The sequence below is a fragment of the Raphanus sativus genome, chromosome 4 (genome assembly GCF_000801105.2).
Source record: "Raphanus sativus cultivar WK10039 chromosome 4, ASM80110v3, whole genome shotgun sequence".
Classification (NCBI taxonomy): domain Eukaryota; kingdom Viridiplantae; phylum Streptophyta; class Magnoliopsida; order Brassicales; family Brassicaceae; genus Raphanus; species Raphanus sativus.
The window spans coordinates 12920371-12939740 of record NC_079514.1 but is presented as its reverse complement, the minus strand read 5'-3'; the positions used below and the strand labels follow the sequence as shown (position 1 = coordinate 12939740).

Genomic DNA, 19370 nt, shown 5'->3' with positions numbered 1-19370 from the left:
GAAACACAAAAGATTTAAATTCTTACAAAGGAAATACCAGTTTCTATATACTTATAATTTTTTATAAATTGATTTATAAGGCCTTATAAACTGATTTGTGGCTTATAAAGTGATTTTTGAGGCTTTAAGTTAATTTATTATTGTTATTGACTAATTTTAGTTTTATAAGTGTTATAAACTGATTTAGCAGAATAGATATTTTTCAAACAGCTCAAGAAGATTCTCTAAACAATTTTCATACCTTTTTATATTTTTTATAAAGCCTTTATAATATTTTTATAATCTTTATAAACCTTTATAAATGGTTTATAAACTCTAAATAAATATTTTATTTACTTTATAGACCTGTATAAATTATATCTTTATAATGTTTTTTATAAATCTTGATTATTAACCCTTATTAAATATTTTATAAACCCTTTATAAACTCTTTTTAAACTTCTACAAACTTTTATAATTGGTTTATGAAGCTGACCCTGTAGTATTTGATGATTTTCTAGTTTTGTATCTGATATATATTATTTATAAACCTATACAAAGTTATTTATAAGCACTTATATAGTTATTTATCACTCTTATAAACTCTTATAAATTTTCGTTGTAAAAAATGTAATAAATCTCTTTAAATGATTTATAAACTCTTACTACTACACATATATCCATGATGCTTTTAAATTTTCTTAAGCAATTGAATGGTTTTGTACACCCTTCTAATTTTCTTTTTAATAAACTCTTACAAAACTCTTAAATGATTATATAAACTCTTACAAATTGATTTATAAACTCTTATAAATTGATTTATAAACTCTTATAAATTGATTTATAAACTCTTATAAATTAATTTATAAACCCCTATGAATTGATTTGTGAAGTCTTATAAATAAAGGGGAGTTATGATCAGTAATGTTTTAATATGCTTTTTAATCCATATAAATGATTTTATTAACCCTTATAAACGATTAAGTTAACCCTTAAATGATTTATAAATAGTTTTATGTCTCTATGAACTATTATAAATGGTATGTCTGTTATACCAATTATGAACTTTTTATAAAAAAAACTCTAAACCAATTTTTAAAAACTAATTTTATAGTCTGTAAAAAAGTATTATTTGTTCTTAACCAATTTGTAAATACTTATAAATAATTATAAACTTTTATTAATGGGTACACTTTTTATAAGATTTTATAACTGAAACACAAAAGATTTAAATTTTTACAAAGGAAACACAGTTTATATATACTTATAAATTTTTATAAATTGATTTATAAGGCCTTATAAACTGATTTGTGGCTTATAAAGTGATATTTGAGGCTTTAAGTTAATTTATTATTGTTATTGACTAATTTTAGTTTTATAAGTGTTATAAACTGATTTACCAGAATAGATATTTTCAAACAGCTCAAGAAAACTCTCTAAACAATTTTCATACCTTTTATATTTTTTTTATAAAGCCTTTATAATATTTTTATAAATCTTTATAAGCCTTTATAAATGGTTTATAAACTATAAATAAATATTTTTATTTACTTTATAGACCTTTATAAATTATATCTTTATAATTTTATTTGTTATTAGAATCATGTATAAGGGTTTATGCATTACTTATAAGGGTTTATGAATTGTTTATAAGATATTACAAATCATTTGTAATGGTTTATAAATCATTTATAATTATTTATAGATCATTTATAAGATGTTTATAGATCATTTTAAAGGTTTATAAATAGTTTATATAGTCTTATAAATAGTTTATATAATATTATAAATAACTTATAAAACCTTATAAAATTATTTAAATTCAAAAGAAACCATAAAAGTATTAATAAAGGCTTATAAATAGTAATGCATCTCCATGTAAATGGCCTTCATCTAACGACTACGACCGAATTGGATGCCTAACCTATTTATTATACTGCTGCATCCATCGATAAGCTATAGAAGCATCCATAACTGGAAAATCTGCTACTAGCACAGGCATTTGAGCAATGAAACCACCTTTGAGAGCATCACGGTTTTTGTGTTGTCAGGGTCTAGCCACAGACTGTGAGCTGATTCTCCGTTGCAGTCAATCTCTCCAGACAAGCCCTTCAAAAGCGCGGTCTCGTATCCCAACGGTGAGAGAATGGTGTGGCGGAAACAAACCGGTTTGGTGAGTTCTTTGTGTATCTGATCCCTGAAAACAAAGCTGACCATGTTTCTTCTAGCTGCGTCTGCAATAAAATGTTTCACAACATGGACATGAAAACTCCTACTAGATTCATCTAACGAAACAAACTACCAAGAAGAGGAGTGTACCGTGCAGTGTCCATCAATGAAAATAACGTGTGGACGATTAGGCTAACCAGTGATTCTAGAGGAAGTGTGGACGAACCAGTGATTCTAGAGGAAACATAAGCGCTGTACCAATACGTAACGTTATGGAACATATTTTCTTACAAAACGTTTCCTAAAATCTCAGATATATTCAACCAACAACAATCAAGACTTACGGCGAGGTCCAGTCCTTTTATTTTCGGCAGGTGGGGGAGGTAAGGTGAACGTGTGACAAGGATGTCCTTGAGGAAGCGTATAGCCAAGAAAATGTATAGGAGGAGGAGGAGACAGTGTGACACTTGTGACTAGAGAAGATATATTCCGAATGTTGATATTTTGCTCTTAGTTTGTTGGTAACAAGATAGAATGATTTACAACGGAAGTGCCATTGATGTGGAGACTCGGAGGAACTTGAACTTCCTGACCATCTTCACCTGATTCTACAATAATAACCTTTAAATCAAAATCCACCTCTTAAGTAGATTCCTCAAGTGAACACTAGTTCTTAAAGTATCGTTTTCAACAATTCTAAGGGCAAAACAAAACACACTGGGTACACACACAAAGCATACACCTTTTGTCTAAGACCAATCACACAAGCTAAGAAAAGGAGTAACATTTGCCGGCATAGAGGACGGAGGAAGACGACGGCGGAGATATAGAAGATGAGCAACATCACCACTGAGAAGCTTCATGTAGCCACCACCACAGTCAAGCTTTTGCTCGTGCTTGACTGAGAACTGGAAGACTAAGGTTTTGTCACCGGATTCGTCGATTTCGTCACCGGAGTCGTCAATTTTGTCGCTGGAATCATCGATTTCATCGCCGGAGTCGTCGATTTCGTCGTTGGTAGTGTGTGAGAGAGATGCCGGAACTCGTCGAAGGAGAGGAGAAGATGAATCACGCGAAAGAGAAACCAATCATGGGTACTATTGTAATTTGCTCATTAATGAAAAGTGTATAAATGAATTGTGGTATGAGGGAAAGTGTAAACATGAAATTTCCCCATATGCATATGTGTCTGAATTTTTTTTAATATGCATATAGTATTATCTATATATTGGGTTTAGCATTTGTAATTGTAATTGTGGACCTAAATCTATTTTGAATTTACAATGAGTCTGATCAATTTGCGATTAAATTTTTTATCATCTTTTTATATCTATAAAACTCGTAATGTGGTCATCAAGTGGATTTTTATTACAAGAACGGGTTTCTACAATTTTTTTAATATTTTACTTTAACATTACTAAAAACCATTTTAATGGTTTTATCACATTGTTTCCAAATATTGAATTATTTTGATCTTAGTTTTCCACATAGTTTTGAAGGATTTCAACTGAAAGACTAAATTGATGCAACATATTTTCTTACTTTAAGTCATTAGCTGAATATATATTATTTAATTTGAATATTTATTAAATAAAAATTCAAATTAATACAATTTTATGATCATTCGTATCTTATTATAACAAAACAAATTAAATCATTGATCACAAAAATTTCAAAGTGGTATTTTAAAATTTCTAATAATTTATAATCATTTAAAAAATCAAAAATATAACATATAAGAAAAAATCTAATTTTTTTATTATATGGTTAATCTGATTGTTTAATATCTTTTAATAATATAAAATCAAACAAAAAGAGCTAAGATACAAAAAATGTTGGAAAATTGCCACTAATACCATTTCCATGGTACCACTTTTCAATTATACACTAACCAACTATACCACCATATTTTTAATGATTCAAATTACTGTTGTACCCTTAAATAATTAAACCTCTCCTTCTCCCTCACCACATGTTTCTCTCGCCGGAGATATCTTCTCCGATCTGTGACTGTGAGATCAAAAAGTACGCCTCAAATTCAATTTAGAATTCGAATCTGCATCTTGTCACTCTCACGAGAATATCTACAGTGAGAGTGAGGCTCCTCCTTCGAGCGTTTGATTTCACATCTTCGAGCAACTTCTTTTTTTCTTAAGAAATCGGAGACTGTGTTGAAGAGAGAGACCGGAGTAGTAATAGTGGGTTCTTTGCCGGAGAAATTGAGAATAGAGATGCAACAAGTGGGAGAGAAGGGAAGAGAAAGCAGCTGCTGCAGCTCAGATTTTCTGATTTTGGAAGCGACCAGACAAGAGGAGGAGCAAAGCCCTAGCAGTACGGAGGATTTCACGCATTCCCCGGTGTCGTCTCGTTGGTCGGTGAAGAATGTCGACCGAGATAAGAGGAAGATTCTCCCCGACTCTTTGGAACCATCAACAGTCTCAGGTTCGTCCATCAAGTGTTCGCTTTTATTCCTCACTGACATTTTGAGAATTAAAGTTCGCAGCTTTGACTAATGCAGAGATTGAGATGTTTTGTATTTTAATGCTGTTTCTTCTTCTTGTTGTTTTGACTAATGCAGAGATTGAGATGATGAAGGAAAGGTTTTCGAAGCTATTACTTGGAGAGGATATGTCTGGTTCTGGCAATGGTGTCTGCACTGCTTTAGCCATCTCTTACGCCATCACTAACTAGCTTAGATTATTTGTTTTCTGTTATTTCTCAGTCTCAAAACGAATCTAATTTAGTGTTTTGTAGATTGAATAGCTTTGCTGGGATATCTTAATAATTGCGAGAAGGCAAGCTGGTTCAATACGGCGTGTAGGAGATGGTGCAAGCTTCCTTTCGCTGGAGCTTCCCACTCCAAGTCTCGTTCTTCTCCTCTTTTTCTATTTACCTTGTTCTTCTGTTATATGCTTCCTTTCTTCCTTATTCCTCTTTATGGATCTTGTTTCAGTTTGTTAATAATCAAATTGTTCTTCATCTTTGTTGATTTCCAGGGGGCTTCCCTACTCATTTAGCACAATCACTACACCAGTGTTCTTCAGCCAACATCTGCAAAAAAGATTCCAATTAAACACATATATATTTTGTGAGCTATCACTTAGAAAAGAGAGGATCGGATACACTGAAGCAGAAAACCATGCTACAAAGAGTTTTGTATCATCAGACCTGATTAATAAAAGGCTCCATTCGTTGCAGAGGCTGATTTCCCTTGAAGAAAAAGAGCCAGTTTCAGAGAAAGGGAATCTAGTGGTTCTTGCCAGGAAACATGAAAAGAGCATTGTATGATATGGATCCTTGCGAAACCAAACTCAATGGTTCAAGTTAACAGAAGTACTTGTGTTGAGTATTTCTTATAATTGCTTTGTAAGAAAAAATCTTCAGTATTTGAAGAAACAGACGGTCCCGTTGACTGCTAACCAAAAATCAAAGCTTCTGTATTAGAGAGTCTACTAATCTGACCAGGAAGAAATAATCCAAAATTATGTACAGTTGTAAAAAGAAAATAGATTGGAAATTATTGTAGAATTAGAAGACAAAGTCATCACCTTGCTTGAAAAAAAATGTTCTAGAGTTATGTAAGTCGTGACGAATATATATTAAATATTGATAAAGGTTTATAAATGATTTCTAAATCTTTAAAAATGATTTATAAACATTTATAAATTATTTGTAATCCTTACAAAGTCTTATAGATTGATTTTATAAACTCTTATAAATGAATTATACTTTAATAATTTATTTAGAAAGCCTTATAGACTGATTTTATAAATTCTTAAAAAGTCTTATTAATTGTTTTATAAACCATTAAAAATATATAAGGGTTTATAAAATAATTTATTTAGAAAGCCTTATAGACTGATTTTATAAACTCTTATAAAGTATTATTAATTTTTTTATAAACCATTAAAAAAATATAAGGGTTTATAAATCATTTATAGAAATATATATTAAATATTGATAAAGGTTTATAAATGATTTCTAAATCTTTAAAAATGACTTATAAACATTTATAAATTATTTGTAATCCTTACAAAGCCTTATAGACTGATTTTATAAACTCTTATAAATGAATTATACTTTAATAATTTATTTAGAAAACCTTATAGACTGATTTTATAAACTCTTATAAGTCTTATTAATTGTTTTATAAACCATTAAAAATATATAAGGGTTTATAAATCATTTATAGAAATATATATTAAATATTGATAAAGGTTTATAAATGATTTCTAAATCTTTAAAAATGATTTATAAACATTTATAAGTTATTTGTAATCCTTACAAAGCCTTATAGACTGATTTTACAAACTCTTATAAATGAATTATACTTTAATAATTTATTTAGAAAGCCTTATAGACTGATTTTATAAACTATTATAAAGTCTAATTAATTGTTTTGTAAACCATTATAAATATACAAGGGTTTATAAATCATTTATAGAAATATAAATAAAGGGGAGTTAATTATGATCAGTAATGTTTTAATATGATCTGAGGAGATGGTTGTCCTTGGGGATGGAGTCGTAGTTAGAGAGGAGTTGGTCATAAGAGGACTTTAGGAGATTGAAGTCTCTCTCGAGCTGCTTGGTTTTCCAACGAGCACGCCGGTTTTGAAACCAGACAGAAACTTGCCTAGGCTGAAGACCAAGCATCTTGGCAAGCTGAGTCTTGCGCTCTGGCTCCAGCTTGTTCTCTGTTTCGAAGCTTTTCTCCAGTAGAGGTACCTTTGAAATCATCAATGATAATTTTCCAATTAAGAATACTCTTTCTCAACTACCAGATACATAAAAACAGAAAAATAAAAACATGTTCATGAGTAAGGTTGTCGGGTGTTTGCTCGTCATAATAGTCGTCGTCGTAGAGAAGATCGTCAGGGGAGCAATAGAAAGATCTTCTCTTTGATGATTCCTCCATGTTCATCATCGATCCTGCTCCATTCCAAATCAGAGACCAAAGTTAATACTAACTTCTTGGCATGTATTTAAATTTCATATACAATAGCCAAAAGTCAAAGTTCAATAATGAGTGAAAACAGAGAAAATAATAACCTTGGACTATTGGATTGAGATTACCGATGAACAACATGATTTGGATTCCATCAAAATCATGCTACACAAAATCGAAATCAAAACCACTTGAATTATTCCCAATTATCGAAACAAAAACCAAATTCTCTTCAAATCAGGAAGAATCAAGCACCTGAAATACTAAGAAGTTACGAGCCTTTAGAAGTATCCATATCTATCAGAGCCTCCCATTGCACTGTTCCCAATTTACAACCCTATTTTCGATACGCAACTGGTAATCAAACGAGTAAAACGAAGCTGTACCACGACGACGACGGCATGACTCGTTGAAGACGACGGCAGCCAAGCGATGACGATGTCGATGTCGATGACGATCAACGGAGAGGCAATGACGATCAACGGAAAGTGAGGAGATCTAGCGATGTCGATGAAACTGAAGAGATCGGAGAGGCGATGGAGATGAGATATACGGAGATAGAAGATGACAATGAAAAGGTTAGTTTAGTCTTTAAACCATTCATCAATGTGGTATTTTTGAAAAATCTATTTAATTAGTGGTATATGTGAATTGTGGTACCTAACATAGTGTATTTTTGAAATTTCCCCAAAGAAATAATAAAAATATAGAAAAAGAATTTGATGCAGCGCAGCAGCCATGATTAATGGTTCTTCTTGTTTAGTCAGCAATTACGTACGCATTTCCTCATAATGGGCTGCTTGGACTACAAACAAACTTTTCAACAATACAAATAGTAATACATCATCACATACGAAATTAATAGATATACAAATTATCTATCTTATTAAAACAGAAACATTTTTGTTGGACCTACCATTTATTTTGTAAGTTTTTAAATTAAATACACCTTTATACTTTATAGTTAAACCTACATTAAATCACTAATGTTCATTTCTTTATACTACTATCCATGTTTCCAAACAATATACTTATTTCTTTATACTACTATCAATGTTTCCAAACAATATATTTTTATACTACTATCAATGTTTCCAAACAATACAATAATTAATCTTAGTTATTTTATATATATCATTTTCTCTTTAAAATTTTGTAGAAACGTTATAATTTCATAAATTGCAAAATAATAAACTTTAAAATTTGGATTATAAGATTACAAATTATGAAACTATTACAATTTAAATCTAATTAGATTACATATCGGTCATCCATCAGTTCAATCGGTTAGTCTTGGGTTTTAGTGATTTTTTTTTAATATGTATATTTTAAAAACCTAAATTAAATTGTCAGATCTCCGGATTAATCGGTATAATCACAATCAGGTTGAATTTAAAAACACTGATTTAAATGCAAAAATATTTTAAATACACACTCTTTAAAAATTACCAAAATATTTCTTAAATTACTAGTGAAATTTTTCATCGTAAAATATTCCGCGCTTCCAAAGCGCGGATCAAAATCTAGTTAGTAAGTATTACTTAAACATGGCTAAGTAATCAGAGCGCAAGTGTTGATTTGATTGATTGATCCCTCTATGTGGCATAATGAAAAACTATAATATCCACAAATTGAAAAAAAAAGATACAATTACAAATGGGTCCAGAAAACTAAATTGTATTATTATTTCGATTACAATTGGATGGCTGGTATTTGTTTAAAATAGTTTATTATCGTAAACATACATCATTGTCAGATTGATTTAAATGTAATCAAAAAAAATCTACACGGAAAACCTCCAGATCAAGTAGCGGGATACGATTCTAGAAAGTCCACGTTATTGCTTGAGATATATATCATATAGTTCTGATGCAAATTAAAAAATTAAGCATAATAATTACAGAAATTGCCATTTACATGTGCCCCAACCGCTTCTCCTATATATACGGCTGTTTACACAAGATGACAAAAAAAAAAAAAAAACTCCATTAAACAAAACCTCTCTCTCTCTCTCACGCTCTTTTGGTTTGTCAACTGAAGAAGAAGAAGACGATTCACACACAAGAGAGTAATAAGAGAAGCTTCTTTAAGAAGATGGAGAAGATAGATGATGACTATAGTGCCTCCACGGCGTCGTTTTCACCTAGCTTCAGCACATACTCCGGCGATCGACTCTCCGAGATCGCCGCACGAGTCTGTAACGACGATTATAAAGAGAAAGGAAACGAAGAATTCGAGTTCGCGATCCTCCAAACGCCTCCTTCTTCTTCTCCCAGCGACGGTGGAGGATTGGTCTTCCCTGTTTTCGACCAGACTCTCCTGTCCGAACACGAGGCGGTTGTGGTGACTCCGTTAAAAGATCTACTCCTCCGCGACCGCAACGAGCCATCAGTGGCGTACTCGTCGTCGGAGGAGGAAGATGATTTAGACACGATCCCGAGCGAGATCTACTGCCCGTGGACGCCGGCGAGATCAGCGGCGGAGATGTCTCCGAGCGGAGGATGCAGAAAGAGCAAATCGACGGGATCGTCTTCGACGTCGTCGTCGGCGTGGTCGAAGAGAGGGTGGAGAATCAGAGATCTGCTCAAGAGAAGTCGCAGCGACGGGAAACAATCACTCCACTTCTTGGATTCGAGTAACAATAGAAACGAACCTTCTTCATCTTCTCCGAAGACGACGGCGAACAAGAAGGAGAAGGTTTCGGCACATGAGAAGTTTTACTTGAGGAACAAAGCGATCAAGGAAGAAGACAAGAAAAGATCTTATCTTCCGTACAAGCAAGATCTTGTCGGACTTTTCTCCAACGTTAGCCGTTTCAGCAAAACTTTTCCTCCCTTCTAATCTCATCTTATCCCTAATAACAAAACAACAACAACAAACAATCTCCTACTCTCTTTGGATCTATTCGGCAGTTTTTTTTTGTTTGTTTATTTACTTTCTAATAAAAAGTATAACGAGTTCACATTCGTATCTAATAAACTATTGCTTGTAAAAGATGTAGTAGATGACTCTGTTTAATAATTACGTCTTCGATTATACTATTTTTTTCCCCTGCGGTTGTGCATAGTTAATCATGTTCATACGATGTTGTAATTTTTAAATATATTTTGGGTTCATGATTTGCTGTAAATGTAGTTGCAGATATTGAAAAAGCGTCGAGATTTGCAAGTTGCCACGTGTTTTTAATCAAGTGTGCACTTCTCTGTTGAGGGAAGAAACACGAATGTAAATGAATATAGATGGACATCATACATCAATATAATGACACATGTACTACTTTATTTCTTTAGATTTTTTTTTTGTTTGCAAGGAAATAGCAATGAACCGTCTTTTCAATGCCTGCCATCTACTAACTGCAAAGGTTTAATGTCTTGATAAAAATCATTGTCGCTTAGAGTAGTAGAGTCAGCTACAGAATGTAAGTAGTACACATTCCTAACTCGGCAACGTAAATGCTATCTACTCACTGCGAATGAATGATGTTTTCTTGATTAAAGTAATTGGCTAGGCCCATGATCTACATACAGGCTATAGAGTATATACCCCCATTCCGTAAACTATAGTAAAAGTATACATTCCTAGTTGGACGACACCATTATTAAAGATAAGCGTAGTTATCATAGGCGAGCTTTTTCTGAATTTGTGAATGCAGCTATTTACAATGTTACTGTAATATTTTTAAAAGCTACTGTATAAAAATTACTCCCTCTGCACTACTTCCAAATTCCATTTTACCATTTCTTTCTGAGTAGCTTCCCAAAATTCTGTGGAGAGTGGAGACCAAACTCATGCATGCGTTTTTAACTGAAATCATTGATTCCACATTTCCACTCCGTGACTTAACTTCATTTTCTCTTTTATGACTCTAGTTCAAATTACGTAAGTGGAATTTTTTCTAAGTGGGATTTCGGAAATTAGGTGGAAAATCTATGCTATAAAACTTAAAACAGTGGGAATGTTATTATTGCACACTGATAATTGTATCTTGAGTTTTAAAATAAGAAATCTAAAAACTATTTTTTAGTTTCGTAGCCGAATTTCCCATGCTAAATCTATCACTTTCTTATTTAAGAGGAAATATGAAACAAAAAGCATCACTCGTTTAATAAACATAGTTGTATCATATGCCAACACATACGATATTAATGAGAAATAGAAATATTGATAGGACAAGTGGCAAATACACTGTTTCTTATCTCACAAGAATCGACATTATTTTCACTCACACAAACGATCTCAAGTACTTCCCCTCCACTCACTTACCTTGAAGTCGCAGAGTAAAAGCCTGTAACGAGACAAGCACTTGTTTTAACCTCTCCTTAGCCACTTCATCGACCAAGTTCCCTTCAGCATCGAACTTCTGAGGCGGCTGAAACGCATTGATAGTAAACTCCGGTTTGTTGATGAAATGAAGATCAAGGAACACTCCGATCTGTCGAAGATGGTACTGCGACCTTCCTCCACCAAAACCTCCACCGGCGCTTACGACGGCAGCAGGTTTGTCAGCCCAAACGTTAGGTGATCTCGAGGCCCAATCGATCGCGTTCTTAAGTGGAGCTGGTATAGCAACAAGCAATAATAAACACAGCGCAAAAGTTTATATTCAGACATCTCACATCGCATGTCTTAAATACTACTTTATAACGACACAACAACAAGGCAAAAGAAACATACTGTGTCTTGTAACAAAACCAAAGCTAAAAGAAGAAACCTCAAACTGAAGCCTTTTTTTTATATAAAGAAACCATCTTTATGGCAAACAAGGAAAAGGGTTTTTACCTGCGACAGAGAAGTTGTACTCAGGGGAAGCGAAGAGAATGCTATCGGCTTCAAGGATCTTCTGCCGGAAAGCTTCGACGACGGGAGGGTAAGTCCCGTTGGTTTCCAGATCGGTGTTGATCAACGGCAACGGAGATATGTCTATATGCTCAATCTGCATCCCCGGTACCGATTCCTTCGTCAATTCGATCGCTGATTATAAAAAAACCCAAAACGTCATCGCAAAAAAAAAACGAAAACCGAGTATTAAAGAAAAAGGAATATATATATATATATATACCGGCGCGGAGGAGACCGGTGTTGAAAGAGCCTTTCCGGAGAGAACCGGAGATAGCAGCGACTCTGATCAGTGGCTTCATCGCCGTTACTGCCTCCATGTTTTTATCCGATTAGAGGTGGAGAAGGATGATAAAGATTAGATTTTAGGTGAGGGGTGGTGCGATTAGAATCTAGTGCTCCTCTTGTATACTTTTCTAATGGACTAGTAATAATGTTTTAGTGACTAATGACATCATCGGTTTTCTTAAATTAGTATTGACTTTTCTAAAAAAAATCCAAAGGCCGAAAGATAACCGGAACAAACTTTGAGCTTACCGGCTCCGGTTCGGCTAACAAACCCAGCATTTTTTTGAAGACGAAAACAAACATATAAGCATGGTTTTGAACCGGAAGGTTGAACCAGTCGGATTGTGACTCGCTCTTTAAATCAGTTTCGAGCTGTGGTAAAAACCAGATTTGAATTAAACCGATAAACCTGATTAAAAACTAATTAAATTCGCTAAAACCGGTAACTCGGCTCGATATTAAAATCTGATTTTGTCATACTCAAGTTAAACAGATAACATACTGAACATTTTAAAAAAAATTCATAAAAGAATCAAATTATTTTTAATATTTATCTAAATAAATTAGTTTTCATCGCATTTTATATTATTTTTGATTATTTTATTTTATTTTCATATCATTTTTAAATTCTAATAAATGATATAAATGTATCAAAATAATTTTATAGTTATATATATATATATATTTAATTTAAATTAAAATTTAAATTAAAATTTAAAATTCGGGTGAACTGGTTCGATCGTTGACCCAACAAAATCGAGTCAATTTGGTCCGTTTTCCAAAACATTACATATAAGTTAAATAACGTAGACTAAAAAGGAATAATTCACATATTTATGAAATGCCTTCAATCTGAAATATTTATAATTAAAATTACCATTCAATATAAAGGTAATAAACCTTGAACTAGAGAAAAAAAAATTAAGATCAAACATACAAGTAGATAGACTATTTGAAGTTTTTAATTATTTTTTTTGGTTGCAATTTAAAACTTGGTTAACATCTAGGTATGGTAATAGAGTACAGAAACGGTTTTCAATGAATAAATTAAAGTGGTGTGTCCCATGGCGTTTTGGAAGGGGTGGACTAATCATGCACCGGCTTAAGGAGAAGCCTCGAGAGCTAAGTTGAAGAGGAACCAACCAATATTTAGTTTTGTTGCTGTAGTTTATTGATTGTGGATTAAAAGTAGAAAATCAAAAGGGTTGAATTCATTAGAGAAAGGATATGAGATAAGGAAAACACAAAGTCTAGCATACTCAACTACGAAAGCATACATAATTAATCATATGATGACATCTAAACATTGAACAATGGTGGGAGAACTTTTAAAAGTAGCTACAATATTAAACCACAAAACCTTCCCCCAAAGCTCTCCTTGTCCACGCCTCTCCAACGCAATCTCTGTACACCAAATCTTTACTTCCCCCCTAATTTCATCATCACGCTGAAACAAAATCACTAGTTTCCCTCCATGATTCGCCATCCTAGACCCTCCTTGAATACCACGCATGTCAGGTAGATCCTCATCAACACCTTTCAGTGATCTCCATATGTCCTAGCTTTCGGATCGTACACGCTTATTCCATTCTCAATTCCGAAAGTGTACAACATGTTGCCAATAACGCACGAACCAACTTGCCATTCACTGTTCAACGAGTTTTCCCTCTCCCATTTATTTTTCTTCGGATCATACACAAAGCTTCTCTTACAATCCATTATGTAAATCTTCTCGTTCATCACAAAACTATTGAGCGTTACCTCGTGCAACTTTTTGTTGCACACACCTGGAAAGCATACCAAATAACGTTAGCTGAATTGGAAGAGCATTCTAGGCAAAAGTTAAAGGTCGCATGATCCATTAAGACGAAATTAATATTACATGAAAATTATGTGATTTTATGTCTAGAATATTACGTAACTTGGTCTAGAAAATTTTCGTATTGAAAAAGAGAGAAAAACAAAAGAAACAAACCTGGAAAGCTTTCCCAAGTTTGATTCTTGAGGTCGAAAACCTCAACCCAATCTTTCGACGACTTCTTCTTTTCACATCCTCCAAGTACATAAATCTTCTCATCTACAACACCAAAAGCAGCGCAGCCACGAGCCACACGCATGCTAGGAAGAGACCGACACTTGCGAGATATACAATCAATAGCAAAAGCATTAGTGGTTATCTCACCGTGGATGCATCCACCGAGAACGTACATCTCTTGACCAATGACAATAACATTAGACCCCCAACAAGGCAGAGAAGGGAAAGAAGGATACGGAACCAACTTATGGTTCAAAGAGTTTGACTCTTCTTTCTTTGTAGGGTTTTTGATTGAGAGTGTACCAAACAGGGTTTTGGTCGTGTCTGAATCTCAAGGCAATGTAAAGAACGTTCTCGGTGCTTTGATGGAGTGAACGTAAGCGGTTAAGCTCCGAGGAAGCGATGAGATGGTTGAAATTCTTGGAGACTTGAGAGAGTGAAGGGTAGTCACATGAACGTACGCGAAGCAAATCATTGAGATTTCATCTGGAAGAGGAAGAGATGAACCAGTCGGTTTGTTACATTTTGGTGGTGGGTTTCCGGCGTTTGCAAGAACTGGGAAAGACATCGTTCTTAGAAGTACGAGGAATCTGATGGTTCCCACTTGAGTTTATATATATACTATAAAGTACTCATTTAGTGCCTTAAATAGGACTGGGCAAAAAACCCGAACCCGAAAAACCAAACCGAACCCGATCCGAAAAAGTAGCACCGAACCCGAATCGAAATTGATTAAATATTCGAACGGGTTCAAAATTTCGGTATTTAAAGAACCGAAACCGAACCCGATCCGAACCAAAATATTTTGGGTACCCGAATGTATCCGAAATAAATTTATATACTTAAATCACTACAAGAAAATAGTCATATTGCAATAGTGCTATATTGTTGCAATATACCCATATATTGTTGCAAATATGAAATTGCAATAAAATTGTGACAAATTTTGGTTTCTTGCTTTTTGAATGTTGCAAATTCGTATTTGTTGCATATACGTAGCAAAATTAACAACAAATTAAAATATTGCAATATATGTCATATTATTGCAACAATTTTTTATAGCAATTTTGTTGTATATTTACAACGTAGTCTGTAACCATATATAGTTGCAAGTCATTGCTACGTAAAATATGTAGTAAACAACATTGCAAATTTTACATTTTTGTTTTTGAAATTTAATAATATTAATGCAATAAAATAAATATAAAAATGTTTTTGGTACAATTGCAATGGCTGCAATTTAAAATTGTTACAAAATTTGCTTTATAAGAGATATAGCAAACGTTGTTGCAAATTTTCTTATAATTACTTTTAAATAATACATTTGGTGCATATTTATTTTACGGTGAATTCTATATGGTTAACAATTAATATATTTTAATAAATTAGTAGATATCAACTATGCTGCATAGATTAATTGTTTTAGTATTCTGTTATAAGAAATATTAGATGGATAGTTTATTTTTACGTTATATTTTTTTTATAATAAACAAATGTCAAAAAATCAATTTTATTAAATAAATAAAATATTGGAAAAATTCAACAATGTATTAATAGAGAAAAACCAGCAATAATTTAAAACTAGAAAAACTAATAAAATCTTAGAAAAATAACAAAAGAGCTAATTTAAACTTGGTTGTTGCCACCCATGGAGATAATAGCGGGACAAAGGATCGCAATCATTTTCTCCAAACCTTCAAGTTTGCTCAATCTTTCTTGATATCTTCATTTTTTTGAGAAATGTTTTCTACCTTTTTCTTGAACTCATTATTTTCTAAGTGGCTTTCGGTGGTGACTGGCATTTTACCATGGAGACTTGCTCTGAGAATGATTCCAAGAGAATTTGCTCTGAGAATGTATTATTAAAAAAAAGTTAGAGTGCTTAGATAAAACTAGGTATAAGTATCTCTATAGTGATACCAAACATAAAACAATAAAAAGGTATTCTCACGGTTTTACCTTAAACGTGTACTACCATCGTTTTTTTACATGTAGCGGCGTGGTTGACCAATTCCGATACGGGCCAGGAAAATCAGATCGGATGATTGTTGTTATCTCATTAGCGATTAGAGCATCACGTTTGAACCTACAAACAAAAATAAAAATATAACGCAACTAAAACTTTAACGTGACGTTCATATATAAACTAAAACGTTTACCACAATGATCCATTCACTTTGGAGTGATTAAGAACACCTAAGACATTCATAGGTTGGTCTGCTCCTTGATTTTGACCCTCATTTGCCATCTGGAGATGAGTTGCTTTCAAAGAACTGAGATGCAGAAAAAACACCGTATAAGCTTTGTATATATATATTTGAAAACAACAAAATCTAAACCCTCTGGATATTGGATATATCCATATCTTTTTAGCATAATATTCTCTAAACAAACTAAATTCAAGCGGCAAATGAGATATAAGGCGGGAACAACATTTGACTAAAATGTTTTTAGTAGTTTTTTTTGCTAAAAAAACAGTAAACGCAGTTAAACAAAGTCAATATTTTTTTTTCAATGTTTTTTTTTTGACTAAAATGTTTTTAGTAGTTACAAAGTTCAAAACGTTAAAGCAATTAAACAAAGTCATCTACTGAAAATCAATTAAAACAGAGACACATGCTTGAAAAGAGAGTAAAAACTATAAGAAAACCAGTAAACGCAGTGACTCAAGTAACAACAAGAAACTATATGTTTGGCAGTAGTAGAAAGAAAATCTAACCATGAAACGACAGAAAAGAGTCAGGACCACAGGTCTGTTCCGTACACAATCTTGAAAAGACAGAACATAGTTTTTTCTTTTTTTGAACTATAACCCAAAATTAAAAAAAAAATTGTAAGAAACTAGGTAAGCAGATGAATCGACCGGAGAGATTAAACCTCTCTCGCGACCACCGGCCAGATAGCTTCTGAATTGATCTAGCTACAGCCGTATTGGCCAATTCAAGAACAGAGTTCACCGACAGAACAAAGTTCACAGATAGAAAATAGTTACCTCTGTACATGCATGTCGTCCTCATATGTAAACAGTAGAACCCCGAGGAGGAAGAAGAGAAGAAGAACCCATCACCAAAGCTCGGATATGTTGTCGGTTCAGCTTCTCTGCTACAGATTGAAGACCAGGGGAAGCCCGAGAGCATCATCCAAGCTTGAACTGCTATCGCCGGAGCTCCATCTGGTTTGGCCGTGTAGATCTCCTCCCGATAGCCACCGCCACTCTTTCTCTCTCTCTCTTTTTTTTCAGGTGAAGAAACAAGGAAAGCATATGGTCAAGGGTCGTTACTAATTTGTATGACAAATCAGGCCCAATCCCATCATAAGTCCAATTTTTGTTTTTTGTTAAAATGTGAGTATTATTAATCAACAAAAAAATACTTTAATCAAACCTTGAACGACACTTTTAAAAAGTTGAGGAAAGAGTACGTAGAATTTTATATAAGGTTGCATATCTAAGATTTTTCATTGGCTGGAGAGAAGAGAAACTGAATCAACATGTAAATGATTATTTTGTCTAATGAACAGGAATAAGTAAACCATACTATAGTGTAAAACTGTTAACAAAATCTCAAGAATCTGAAACTCTAAAAATATAGTGTACATGTTTAAATATACAGTATAAATATAGATTGTATATTTTTCTATTTAATATAAAAAACTATTGACCTTTTCTATAAAAACATATAACAAAAATATAACATTTGTCACATTATTTGCCAGATTTTTTTTATAATTTTGTTTGCAAATTAGCAATGATTCAAAAATGTTGAATGATTATTGCAAAATTCGCAAGATATTTGATTATGTTGCAAAAGATTGCAATTTAGTAACGAAAATATGCAACATCGGTTATAGTTGTTATTTTACAATAAATTTGTGATGAAACTGTGACGAAAATTCATTATTGCAAAAATATTGCAATAATCATAGCAAATTATTAACGGAAATGAACGTCACAATTTTTCTGTTGCAATAGAGCTATTTTCTTGTAGTGAATATATATATTATTTTTATATATAATGTATATTAAAAATATATAAGATACCTTTAAGTTTTCCAAAATACTCAGAAAATATATGCAAATAGTCAAAAGTAAATGTTTAAAATAGCTAAAGTATACTGAAAACACCAAAATACTTAAATATCTATAGATTCTTTATCTAAATATTCAAAAAAAAACAATTTATATGTTAAATTAAGGTATTTTGACATATATATTATGAAAATTTATATGTACTCCCTCTGTTTTTTAAAGATACATATTCTAGACTTTTCACATATATTAAGAAATCACATTAAAAATGCATTGATTTTTGTGAATAACAATTTTCCATAATCTTTAACCAATAAAAATCCAATAAACACAATTAATTTTCTTGAATTTAACAGATTTTCATTAAATAATACATTGAAAAGGTAAAAAATGTATCTTTTTAAAACAAATTTTTTCCTACAACATGGATCTTTAAAAAACAGAGGGAGTAATATATTATCTTTCTTATAGATTTTGAAAATTTAAAGTATATAATGAATTTTAAAAATTTAAAAACATTTTAAATGGGTTATCCGAACCCGAACCAAACCCGCAAAGATCCGAACCGAACCCGAACCGAAATTTAGAAATATCCGAATGGGGCTGAAATCTTTGACCCCGAAAATCCAAAACCCGAATGGACTGAACCGAAACCCGAATGGGTATCCGAACGCCCAGCCCTAGCCTTAAATATACAGTTTCGCATTCATGCATTTGTTCATTTTTCATGTGTGAGCCTTGGTCAAGAGTTTGTAATTATTGAATCTTAATTAACCGTAATGATGATTACTCCCATATCTCCAGTATTTATGTGTTTTCACATTTTTTACTTTAACTCTAAAAACTAAATAAATTAAAATTTAATGCCTTCCTAAAATGTTTAGTGAATCCTCCATTGCTAAATTAATAAAAATAACAGTTACATTTTTATCGACGGTTATATAAATTAACCTTTATTTTAATTATGTCTTTTTATGTAACAAACTATTATTATTTTGGAAAACGTAACCATATAACAAGTAGTATATAAACGTGTGTATTCATAGTTACTTTGTAAAATTTATAAAATTATGTATTTTTCATTAATGT

At 32.4% G+C, this 19370-nt stretch overlaps 4 protein-coding genes and 1 non-coding gene across 5 annotated transcripts; 1 reads left to right on the top strand and 4 right to left on the bottom strand.

The window, feature by feature from the left end:
• Positions 1-6632: 6632 nt before the first annotated feature.
• Positions 6633-7877, bottom strand: LOC108808853 (homeobox-leucine zipper protein HAT5-like). The gene is made up of 5 exons (XM_057007974.1): positions 7870-7877; positions 7482-7611; positions 7200-7260; positions 6958-7079; positions 6633-6875 (listed from the first exon to the last, which is right to left on the bottom strand). Exons 1-5 carry the CDS (start codon positions 7875-7877, stop codon positions 6633-6635), a joined length of 564 nt encoding a protein of 187 aa, XP_056863954.1.
• Positions 7878-9059: 1182 nt separating this feature from the next.
• Positions 9060-10440, top strand: LOC130510881 (uncharacterized). Its single transcript, XM_057007576.1, has one exon. The coding sequence runs from the start codon at positions 9190-9192 to the stop codon at positions 9934-9936; it is 747 nt and encodes a 248-aa protein (XP_056863556.1). The 5' UTR covers positions 9060-9189; the 3' UTR covers positions 9937-10440.
• A 735-nt stretch (positions 10441-11175) lies between these two features.
• Positions 11176-12351, bottom strand: LOC108849441 (NADPH:quinone oxidoreductase). The gene is made up of 3 exons (XM_018622995.2): positions 12155-12351; positions 11875-12066; positions 11176-11652 (listed from the first exon to the last, which is right to left on the bottom strand). Exons 1-3 carry the CDS (start codon positions 12249-12251, stop codon positions 11351-11353), a joined length of 591 nt encoding a protein of 196 aa, XP_018478497.1. The 5' UTR covers positions 12252-12351; the 3' UTR covers positions 11176-11350.
• Positions 12352-13504: 1153 nt separating this feature from the next.
• Positions 13505-14822, bottom strand: LOC108850324 (putative F-box/kelch-repeat protein At3g27910). Its single transcript, XM_057007973.1, is given in 6 exon segments — positions 13505-13774; positions 13777-14006; positions 14195-14443; positions 14446-14530; positions 14532-14578; positions 14777-14822. Coding segments are annotated over 6 exon segments (927 nt in total).
• Positions 14823-17083: 2261 nt separating this feature from the next.
• Positions 17084-17183, bottom strand: LOC130512218 (small nucleolar RNA snoR109). Its single transcript, XR_008945775.1, has one exon. It is a non-coding gene; the product is annotated as a small nucleolar RNA snoR109 (small nucleolar RNA).
• Between the last annotated feature and the right edge of the window lie 2187 nt (positions 17184-19370).